Source organism: Aythya marila, assembly GCF_965140915.1.
Source record: "Aythya marila genome assembly, chromosome: 2".
Classification (NCBI taxonomy): domain Eukaryota; kingdom Metazoa; phylum Chordata; class Aves; order Anseriformes; family Anatidae; genus Aythya; species Aythya marila.
Window position 1 is genome coordinate 55,327,911 of NC_139043.1, and position 12,007 is coordinate 55,339,917.

At 35.8% G+C, this 12,007-nt stretch overlaps 1 protein-coding gene across 3 annotated transcripts in view; it reads right to left on the reverse strand.

The window, feature by feature from the left end:
- The window catches only part of CUL1 (cullin 1), a gene marked incomplete at its 3' end in the record, with an annotated part of 50,228 nt that overhangs the window by 542 nt on the left and 37,679 nt on the right, over nt 1-12,007 (reverse strand). For 2 of the 3 annotated variants that reach the window (XM_082755205.1, XM_082755206.1), the window contains exons 10-21: nt 10,643-10,750; nt 10,452-10,558; nt 9,199-9,247; nt 8,550-8,681; nt 7,899-8,016; nt 6,965-7,041; nt 6,094-6,225; nt 4,696-4,788; nt 3,321-3,368; nt 3,153-3,235; nt 1,856-1,961; nt 885-998 (exon numbers count right to left, since the gene is read on the reverse strand). In XM_082755205.1, the coding sequence (XP_082611331.1) occupies nt 885-998; nt 1,856-1,961; nt 3,153-3,235; nt 3,321-3,368; nt 4,696-4,788; nt 6,094-6,225; nt 6,965-7,041; nt 7,899-8,016; nt 8,550-8,681; nt 9,199-9,247; nt 10,452-10,558; nt 10,643-10,750 (1,167 nt within the window). Of the gene's footprint in view, nt 1-884; nt 999-1,855; nt 1,962-3,148; nt 3,236-3,320; nt 3,369-4,695; nt 4,789-6,093; nt 6,226-6,964; nt 7,042-7,898; nt 8,017-8,549; nt 8,682-9,198; nt 9,248-10,451; nt 10,559-10,642; nt 10,751-12,007 lie in introns of those variants that run through there. The other variant, XM_082755207.1, reaches the window with a different exon arrangement.

The following is a 12,007-nucleotide window of genomic DNA, read 5'->3' on the forward strand; positions in this document are numbered from 1 at the left end:
GTGAGGAGAAACAAAGGTAAGTGGTGGGACACTGACAAACCCTCCGTGGTTGCTACGAGCTTTGAACAATTTTGGCCTTTGATTTTCATGCCAAGTAGAAGATGGGAGTAGGCAATGGGCACAAACCAAGGCAATTCACTCTCCCATTTCTGACCACATCCATGTTGAAGACACTTCACTAGTCCACTGAATGGAATTATGCTTACTTGATGCCATTCCATGGTAGTATGCTCAGCAACTTGGTAGTAAGACAGCAAATAAAGAATTAAACCAAGATGTAGAGTGCTTACTATAACGTTACTAAAGATTGCTACAGCAGTAACCAGTGGCCTGTTTAATGACTTGTCTATATGCATCATTTTCAGCACTGGTGCCTGTTCATACAGTGGCTCTCCACTGGCTGTTTCATGCTCCACTTGTCCCTCTGGGTCTTGGATGTGAAAAGAAAAACTAAACCAACCAATAAGAAAACAATTAAATATAGCGCCCCCTTCCCAACTTTTTTTATTCTAGAAGAGATCAGAAAACTATTATAGTAAGCAGGCCTGTAAGCAGTGGTACTCTGACAACCGTGAGAACAGAACAATAGGTAAGCCTGGAGAAGGGATTGCTGTATGCTGGCGCTGACACACACACACAGAAAATAAATAAATAAAAGCACTCAAGCTACTATTTTACCACTGCAAACAATACAAAATATGAATAGGAGACATTTGAGAAACCATATAAGGAATCTATTTCTGGTTAAAATATTTACTGATTAGTTACAATTTTAAGCTCTGTCCCTACCCATCCCATCTTTAGTTTCCCTTTTTAATTCAGAAGCATATATTTTATCTTCCTCACCCCCAGATCACTGGTTCAGAGCAATGATTTTCACATACCTTAATTACTGGAACTCGTGGCTTGAACCTTGAGGATAGCTGTGTTAGCACTTCTCCAAGCAGTTGCTGGTGTTTTAGAACCTTCCTCATTTTCATGATTCTTACAATAGCAGCCTGCACATCAAAGTCAGAAAGATGTGCTTTAGTGCATACAACTTGACTTCTGCATAGAACCATTTCACTTCCCCAGCAGATAATGTTTGCTAGCACAGAAGCATCATCACAGACTACTTCAGTAGCAGATAAGGAGAAGTGTACCTACAAGTGCCAACTACTCAGACAGACTTTCATAACTCATTCTATATGGTATACAGACATCAAAAGTGCTTTTGACACATGAATTTTGAGAACTACTCTGCTTAAGGTCAGTAAGGACAATAGTACCAACAGCAATTCACCTTACAACAACATTTAACCTTACTGTAACATTCTCTTAGTAGTCCATTTATGTAGCAGGCAGGTGATTGATGCCCCATGCCTGTCAGTGTTCAAGAGGCATTTGGAAAACACCCTCATTAATATGCTTTAACTTCTGGTTAGCCCTAAAGAGGTCAGGCAGTCAGACTCTAAAGGTCCCTTCCAACTGAACTATTTATTTTATCTTCTTCCCTTGCCCTACTTGCTTCTCAGGTGGATTCCAAATGAAGTGATAGAAAAACACCTTCTAGTTCATTCTGCCTAGATATAATTAATTTTCACCCAGAATAGAGGTCTGGTGAGTGTATGCCTCCATGGAACGCAAACACTCACCAACATGTTAAAACTATGTGAAGGACGGTATGCTATCATGTCTTTCACTGGAAGCACCTTCAAGAGCATTGTAAATATATTTTTAGCTTCATTCCATTGCATTGGTACTACACATTGTCTTTCAATAAAAAATAAAAAAATCCCATAGTGTATATCATTAAAAGACTACAGAGTTAGGATTTCAAGAGCGCGCTGTGGCAGTACTCTGCAGTACTAGTCACCTGAATCAGTAGTTTCCTATCTTCCTCTATATTTTTGTGTGTAGTTTCTTGCTCCTGCTTCTGTTCAGTCTTCATTGGCACATTGATGTTTACCCTTAATTTTTTGCTGTAAAGAAAAACAGAAGTTAATCAAACAATGAGCCTGTTCTCAAAACAAAAACTCACCGAACTACCCACAATTACTTGAGCAACAAAAGCAGACTTTGTCAGTTCCAGAAGATTTAAAAAATCTCATTCAAGTTAAAAATAAATAAATAAATAAATAAATAAACAGTAACTAGAAAAACAGTGGGCCCATGACCATGTGCAGCATGTATCATGCCATGTTACAAGCAGGGAATAAGCCACAGCACCAGGGCACTCATGATCATGTCTCAGTGCTCAGCCTGTCAGCCACACTTGGAAGTGCTGCAGTAGACAGAGGTTTCATTACATACTTAGCAGTCCTGTGAGCTGTAATTTGGGAGCCTACAATCCACACAATACAGCAACACTCAAGTGTTTCCATTACTACACTGATGTAGCTGACAGTGAATTCTCAAACCTTTTATTATTGGCCAAGAGGGGAAAAAAAGCAGATGAAGAGGGAGGTACAGGGGCAAGTTTTAAAATAAATGTTTCCTTCACTTAAGATCTTATCTTCAGAAAGTGCTGAATTCCTCACTGAATGTGTGCCTATGCTCTGGTTAACATGATAAGAAGTCAGCACAGTGGTGCGAACAGCTTAAAATACAAAAACACTGAAAACAACACTGGTTAAAGTAGAAAGTAAAAACTACTGAGAATCATGTTCAAGTTTTTACATCACTTTCCACTTTGAAGTTCTAAAATGAGCCTGCTGATCTTCCCATGTTATTGTGACTGGATGGACACTTAAGTCTTTGGCCCTTGCTGATCACTGTATACTACTTTATAAAATGTAACGTCCTTTGTGGGCTGCATTTACACTATGCACTCCAGTAAAAAAACAGCACAATTATAACTGGCAAGCAGCATATCTTGCCAGAAATAAATTATACAAGAATTAGGTAAAAATTGAATCAAGGTACAAAATAGAGATGTGAAAACATATTAAGGCTTTGCCAGACTATGAGAAAGTCAGATAACTGAAATCTCCATCCCCTTACTAGCTGTCTCCTTTAAAGCTGGTATCAGGATCTATATTTGTATTGGCACTTGTGCCCCAGAGCTTTCATCCCATGCATGTTACATTTTACCCAAACTTTGAAAGCAGAGAAGCAGGATGCTACCCATTCTATATAAGTGACGTAGGTAGGCAGCTGAAGGTTTTCCTTACTTTTTATAACCAAGATACAGTTTTATTAAGGTATCTGGTTTTAACTCCACCTCATCAACATTTGCATTTTCATCTTCCAAAACCTGTAAGAAATAAAGTAAATAAACATTAACGTCAATAACATTTTGCTGAATGTTAGGCATATCATAAAAAACAAGGAGTACTTACAAGTAATTTTGATTTCAACAGTATCTGTAGAACTTGTGCCAAGATATCCTACAAAATTACAGAAAATATTATCAGACAGACTGCTCCCTTCTCTAACCTAAAATCCTCTAACAACAATACACAGACTTATGCTAAGGACTACTGAGTGCAGAGCACTCCAAAATGAGTCTGAGAAGCAGTAAAAATGTAGTTAACATTAAAAGAAGTAATAAGGTCTTTTTTGGGGTATTAGGACACATTCCCCTGTAGTAGGCAAATACTATCAAATTCTTTATAAAGACTAATTCCAAACAAAAGATTTTTCTAGTTGTTGTTCTATATATCTGCTTAAAAAATCACCTCTAAGCGTTAGAAATCATTTTCCTTCAAACCATGCAAATATAAGTACCATGCCAGGCTTAAAATCTCAGAAGTAGGCACCCTCTGCTTTCTGATTAACTTATTTTTTTCGTCTTCAATACAGAGGTCAGTTCTGGTTACTGTCACTGGTCAGACACCCAGATGGCTACACCAGTCAATGCTCTGTGCAAGGTTGCAAAGCTGCTATTTTAACACAGTGAAAGTCTTCTGGATTTCATGTCATTAAGTTTCACTTGAATGAAGAGTTTTATTCAGGTCCAATCATGATCTGGGCCAAATACTTATTTTTTTAATAATATAATATATATATAGCAATATATGTTTGCATTTATCTATCTGTAGATATCTGCAAACAAGCATCTGTAATAAACGGTAGCCCTGCAGCATACGTAAAACTTCTGAAATTGCTGTAAATTATCAACAGCAGTAACTTACTAGATTTGCATTTCTGAAATCAAAATTTTAAAACCCTCACTGACTAGGTATTGCCTAACTTTCCAGAAGTCACAGCAGACTCGATTCATAACTACTAGGAAAAGACAAAAATGCCAAATAAATTGTGGGTTATAAAGGCTACTTGGAAAGAAGAAGGAATCTTTTTCACAACAAATAGTGAGCCTATGATATACAGACATTACTACGTTCACGTATATAAGCACTGAAATGCAACGAAAAACAAACTCAAAACACAATCATTTAGGAAATAAGATGTTCTCTAGGAAGAACAGTATTTAATATTAAAGATTTATGCAGGGAAACTGTGAAAACTTGATACGGGAATTCAGCAGGAGCGTGCACAATTCACTCTAGTGATCAGACATGCTAAGATTCCTTAGAAGATTAAGCAGTTACGTTTACAGGAAAGTAAACCAGATAAGTTAACCAAGAATAGAGCACATCTGCTCCTTCAGGACAGAAATCAACTCTGGCTTCAAGCATGTCTAATCCCAGTTTCTTATGATAAGAGAAGAGCCCTGATGACCAAAGAGTGCAGTTAAATGTGCAAAATCACTACCATTTTTATTTGAGTACTGTCTGTCAACTGCTGCACAGTGTAGGCATCTTCTGTGTTGTACTGCAGTAAAATTGCCATCTGGAATGTGGATGCCTACCAGAAACAAAAATCAGAAAATGAGAATGAACATACTTACTGAACTTGAACAGCTTGGAATTCACCAGCGTGAACACACATACTGGAATAACCGGACAATGGAAAATAGCCAACTAGCACTAATCATTATACAATACAGGAAGTCTGATACTACTTATATAACCAGAACTCTACCTTCCAGTATTATCTAAACATAAACCCTAAGATAATGAGCACTGAACTAGCCACAGACACTTAATATCTTCTATTATGATGTCAAAGCTTTATCTTTCCACTTGTTAATATCAATTTTTAATTATTTTCCCATCACTATCTGGCTCTTACTCATTTAATCTTCACTAAAAACCTACACGGACTACTGACTTCATTCTCACAACCCTCTTAAATCTAACAGAATAATGAAAACAAATTTATAAACAAGCAGCTATCAGTGGCTTATTCATGTCTATCACCGTTGGGTTAACATATGCTGATTACACAAGTTCGGAGTCTGAGATTATTTTGTTTCTTCTCACTGTTGTGAACTCTCCTTCTCTGCCTACTTTGAGAGAACGCAGACAGGAAAGCATGACATGCATGAGATCTTCCATAACAGTCTGTTGTCTCACGTAACCCAGTTCAACAACTATTTAAACCCCAAGTAATATATTCACTTTTCTAAGTCAAATTTCTTTTAAAGAAATCTTAAGTATCATTACAGTAAATAAGTCAAACATATAACAAAGGTTCTATTTATCATAACACCAACAACTACCTGTTGAGAGCTAGTATTTGTTCCCATTAGAAATACCCAGAATACCTTCAATCTTGCACCAGCACTTTTTTTTCAGCCAGTAGCATCGTACACAAGTAAAGCTAATGAATGCTTAGTAGCTAAACACATATACGTGTATACATGTACATGCACACACAAATGCAACAATTAATGAACCAAATGATTTAAAACACTTGCAATATATCATTACATACTGTTAATGAATATTTTGACATACAAATAAAACACAGCTTAAGTCTCCATATTATCTTTTAAAATTTGTTTGTATGGGTGCACAGGTATTCACATGAACTCGACTACTTCACCATCTACACACCTTGCCATTTTAAACACATTTATCTACACAATTATCCTTTAATGTTGGGAAAACCAGTTATCTCCAAATAAGAAGAGGTTGTACAGCTCATCTACAGTACATAAAAGCAGTGGAGTAGAGCGTGAATGCATGTCTCCAAAGTGATCAGCCAGGACCAGCCCTCTAAAAATGCAAACATCAAGTGTTTCTACTGGCATAACCTTATTCGTACCTGTAACGTGTATCTATTTTTGAAACAGTTGGTAACCAGTTCCCCTTTGGACAGCTGATACAACCACGTTAGTTTTCTTCCACTATGACGACTGGCGTAAAATGCAGTGAATCTCTGATAGCTCCGTTCTAACTGTATAAAAACAATAAAAAAAAAAAGAGAATATTATTTTTCTTCATCCTTTACTAGAATATGCTCTGGAACCAACACATGACAATCAAATCTGATTGCCCTATGCTGCAATGTTGTCTGAAATACGAAATATTCAGGTTCTTCTGATTGGATGGAAAATTTCCCTTTGTAATGAATTTCCCCTTTAAAATGTCATTAACAATAGAAACCTTAACAAGAATCTAAATTTCATTCTTCCCTTTTTGAGATATTAGGTAAGACTAGAAAGGTGATTAAACTACCTTGATCCTCCACTTAACAGCAGTTGTTTCTCATGTTAAATACTCATTTCTTGTCTGGTTTTCTGCTGAGTGATTATCAAGAATAATGATTACAATATCCAAATAATTCAGACAGAGCTGAAGCAACTGCAACAAAGTTTCTTACACAGACCTATACAAAAAAAGATACGCTAACAAAGACTTGTCTCAGTTACTGTGGAATGTTTTGAAGAACACTTCCTTAATTGTCTTTCTATAGAAGAAAGAATTTAGGTATTTCACATAATTTTCTCCCACTACCTTTACTCGCTTATCTTATTCCCAATACCCTTAAGCCAAAAAGCCAAACCCCACATAGAAAGCTTTTAGACAAAAAAGAACCTTCCAGTCCTCTGACACACAACAAAACATGCACACACACCAGCCTTGCTCTTGTTTAGTAATCTCATTGCTCTGATGAACAAAGTGTAGCACCTTACCTCAGAGGGCAGAGCAAATGTGCAAGACTGCTGAAATGGCCATGATCCAGAACTCAGCACCTGTATACTAAAATCCACTGGAAGAGAAAAATGCACATAAATAGGCTGGACTGCATTATCTTCCTTGCTTCCACTCGCTGCGCAAACATGCAGTTCGTGTTCTAACACAGGAAATAGTTCTGTTTTGCTCAAACTAACACAATGAAAAATCATTAAGCAATATACATTATTATTCAAACCATAGAACACAGAAATTCATGAAGGATGATTGTACAGCTGGATAGGTTTAGGTTTGTGACAGACACTCAATTTTCTTTCATTTGCAGAAATTGCCCTGCTTCTACCCCACAACAGACTTCTCTTTTACCATGCCAGTATAAAAACTTATAAACACACATTTCTGTGTGTAACTAAAACACAACACATAGCAAGAACAAAAATTACACGTTTATATCTGTAAGGCATATAACGTAATTCAATAAGAAATAAAAATACAAAACTCTAATGTAATCCAACAAATAATTATCATTTTTTGAAAGGATTTGATTTGATATGCTTCAACTTAAAAACAAAAACAACACAAAAGCCATAAACACACAAAAGAAAACAATAAGGCTTTCTAACAGTGTAATGCAGTATCCTTTCTCTTAACTCTTACAGAAGTACAATTACTAAGCCATGTTGCGTTCGAAACCAAAACTGTTTACAGAAAATCATCTTCTCAATTAAAAAAAAGTGACAGCATTCAACTTACTTTCATTAGATACCCAAATACAAGCTATAAAAAGCTATGGAATGAAGAAGATGAAGTACAGACCCAGAAGACTAAAAATCCTAGTTATCTTGGATAAAATAGTAACTCTAACCATTGGGGAGTTAAGATATGTCAAATAATGTTTCCTTCATATAGTTAGCACGTAAAGATACTACTTACAATCTAGTGGTTCTGAATTGGTCAGGTGTTTTTTAAATTGCTCATTCAGGTCCTTGCTTACACCAATATCTTGGAACATCCGTTGCAGTTTGGACGTATACTCGAAACCACAAGCTTGCTGTATTTTAAAAACAGATATGTCAGCACAAGACAACAGGTTTTGACACTGAAGAACAAAAACTAAGCATAGGAGCCTGTTTTCTTAAAAGATGTACACAGTTCAATATTTCCTTTACTGAATTATAGATTCCAACTAAATGTGTTCTTCAAGTTACCAAAAAGTGAAAGTTTTGTTTAAAGATGAAACAAAAACACACAATGAAACAGACTACCAAAAAATCATTAAATCTTACTTTGCTTGACATTGTACTAACAAATGAAATTAAGTTAATGTCCAAGTCCTTCACTTGGACAATAATATCTATGCCATTTATTGGATTAAGAATAAACTTTAACTCCATCAAACAGACATGCATTACAAGTTCCTAAGAGGTTAAAAAAATTAGAAGTAGATGAGAACTAGGTTGCGTATTTTTCTGTTGTACATAAAGTAAGTGAAAAAACAAAGTGAAAGTACATACAGCAGTGATATCCAAGGTACTGTGAAGACGTGCAATATGGTAGATCATGGGACAATCAAGGAATACTCACTTTTAGTTTAGAGATCATGCTTGCCTCAGCATCATCACTAGCACTGTTCTGATGTACAAGTCTTTTTGCCAGCATTTTGGCATAGAATTTTTGAAACACATCTTTATCCTCAATGTACTTGAAGACAACCATCTGGAAAAGCCAAGATAATTTGTAAGAAAGAAAATTAAGCATTTGTTGTGAAAAGCTTTAACAGGACCTACTTCAATAACAGTTCAAACTTCACAGCAGGGTTGGTTTTTTTTTTGAACGTTTTTCTCCTTTTTATTTTTATTAAATCTGAATATAATTTTAAAAACATTGTATAGTCCACTAAAATAGTCTTATTATGCATTAATATAGATAGTGTATATACATGTATATAGCTATATAAAAACAGTGTAGAAACTGTTATGCATACGTATAAATCAACTAAACTAAGTGAAAATTCTACCTTGTCATTTTAAATACACTAAGTACTCTGTATTAAAATTATGTACAATGAAATACCATTAACAAGTCTCAGAGATAAAGACCATCACTGAAAAGCTAATGAAATCAAACATACAAAGTAACAGGTTTGATCTCATCTGACTTATGTGACAATTTAATATTACTAACTTTTCAGAGCTAAAAACAGAAGAGAACTAACTATTTACAGATGTCTTACCACTTGATTGAGTGTATCTTCCAATTCTGCTTCTTCTGGATTCTTTGAGCTGTAATGAAACAAGTGAATTTTTTTTATGATTCCCCAAACTGCTATATTAGGCCAAAATAAATAAGTATATGGAAATTTATTTCATAAACAAAGGAAAACTAATAGTTTTGGAATCAAAGACTCTCAAAAGAGGGAACGGTGTAATGAAATGAATGCTTTTCTCTTTATTCCACAAAACACACATATGCAAGCACTTCTAAAGTATGTGATTTTGAAACAATAGGTTGAATTCCTGTACCATTAATTGCTTGTGATTTCCTGATAGCCTCATACTTCTCAGGATATACGGGCTTAAATGTGGATCCCTTTCTTCCTCCTTTCTTTTCTGCTGCTAAATGCTACCTTCACTTCTTATCTTAGATAATATAGTGAAAAGGAAACAGCTCAGATAGCTGCATCTTGAAAGCTAAGGCGGCAATACATTGTTTTTCTCCATATCATGCTTGATATGGAGAATCTAAGCTACAGAAGGGTTGTATTTATAAAGGGGAAAAATAAATCCTTTGCAGAAAGAAAAAAGGGATGGATGGGAAGTGAGAAGTGAGCAAATTTTTCTGGTTTTGTTCCCTCCCACCCCGAAGTTGCCAGTGACAAAAATGACACCAATCCAGTACGAACTGGACTGGTACCAACTCAATTTATGTGCTGTTTAATCATTTCAAGCTAAATACCTTAACTTAATATGAACTATGAGACCTCAGAAGGCAATTTCTGTCCTCCTCAATTTCTGCCCAGATGGAAGAATATACAGATAGAACAACAGAAGCAAGAACTTTAATGGAAAAGGGATTGTGTTTCTTTTTTTTTTTTTTTTTTTTTTTTTACCACATGTATATACTGCACCACTCAAATTTATTGGGGGGGGGGGAGGGGAAGGGGGAGGAGGGGAGCACCTAGACGTTAGAATACATGTAGAACTAAGAAAACTAGAACTTCATTTTCTATAAGAAAAAAAGATCTTAGTTCTTTTGTTATTTCCCACCCTCCTGCCATTCTTTAAAAAAGAACAGTAAACTACAGATCATCTTTAGGAAAGGCCCTACTGACTTTTTGGTTGGTTTGTTTAAATTCAGGAATTGATATAATTAGTTTTTCTTCAAATGTTATGTTCTCTTTCTGAATACACAAAATAAAACTTCTCAGTATAAATCATTTTAAAACAAAAGCCAACTTGGAATAATAATTCGTCTTCGAAGACATACCTTTTCTTTAGCAACGAGTCACAGTATCGTGCCAGTAGCTCTGGGGACTTACTGGATGATTGAGCCATTTTTGTCACTGCATTATTATTTATAAATCGACCACAAGCCTATAAATCACAAAAGATCGTGAAATTTTGGGGAAATAGAAAAAGGAAAGAAAATTGTTACCATACGCCATTACATATACTTACTTTGTCCAGTGCAGCCACAAAACCAGCATCATTGTTGAATGCAGACATGACTAAAGCATTGTATTTCTTATGGACATCCAACACTGTCTGTACGTACATTTTTGGATCCTGTAACAGAGAAAGATTGTTTGCAACCCACTGACTTTGTGCCTTCTACTTTCTCCTTCCTCTAAAAAGAAGCTACTCACTGGAAGTTTTTATGGCATAATGTAAAAAGTATTAGAAATATTTGATGTAGTATTAAAAGTTTTAGATACTATTAGAGGTAGTATCTATCCAGACTAGTTTAGTCTCTGTTTCTGTTATTACTGCAAGCTTTCATTTAATACAACCAGGGCAGAGTGTTAACTATACTATATAGTACAAAAACCAGAATCGGTTATAAAACTAGAAGCAGTAATTCTGCCATTGCAAATACTTTCAAGAAAGATATTTCCAGAGACACGAGCTTAATTCCAATCAGACCTGAGAGCTGGATGATCATAAAGTGGTAATTGCTGGAAGAAACCCTCAAGATAAATTTCTGTAGCAAGAATGTAATAGTGTATCACCAATAGGTACAACTTAGTGCAGAGACCTCAGTCATCACTGATAGTTAAAAAAATGATTAACTCAACACCCAGTGGCATTCAAATGCCAACAAGCATCCAGCTTGCGTCACTCAGACCAAGTCCTGCATGCAATTACTGACCTCTGCATCTCAAAAAAGATGTAGTGGAATCAGTAGAAACAGTGAAAGGCAACTAGAATACCACGCAGACAGGACATCTGCTTTACATGTGTCTAAAAAGGCTAGAAGTCTTCAGTTTGGAGATCTGAAGTGTAAAAGTGCACATTGAGCCAAGGTTTAGAAAATCCTGAGGATGAGTGACAAGATGAAGGTTCACCAAACACCACATTTTAAAACTACAGGGTACTTGATGAAATTAATAGGAAACAAGCTTAAAACAGGTAAAACATGTAATACCATTACATATAAGGTAGTGAACTTCTGTAACTTGCTGCCACAGTAGACTACTGGAAGCAGAAACTGTAAGGGGGTACAAAAATGCATTAAACAAACTCAAAGGACAGAGTTTGTCATAAACAAAAGGATTGGGCATGGAAATACTACTGTTAAATCCCTACCATAAGGGTTCTGGATGCTGGGAACAAATAGCAAAAGATGGGCAGGGTTACATCAGGATCCTGAAAAACATTTCCTATTGCCACTGAAGACAGACACAAACTATGTAGACCACCAGTCTAAGGCTGTGCTTGAAACATAGAACTGACATGTTATTGAGAATCTCGTTGGCAAGAAATCACGAAGAGAACCTGAAGGACATTCAAAGAGGAGTGTCCTGTTTACAAATCCAAAACAGA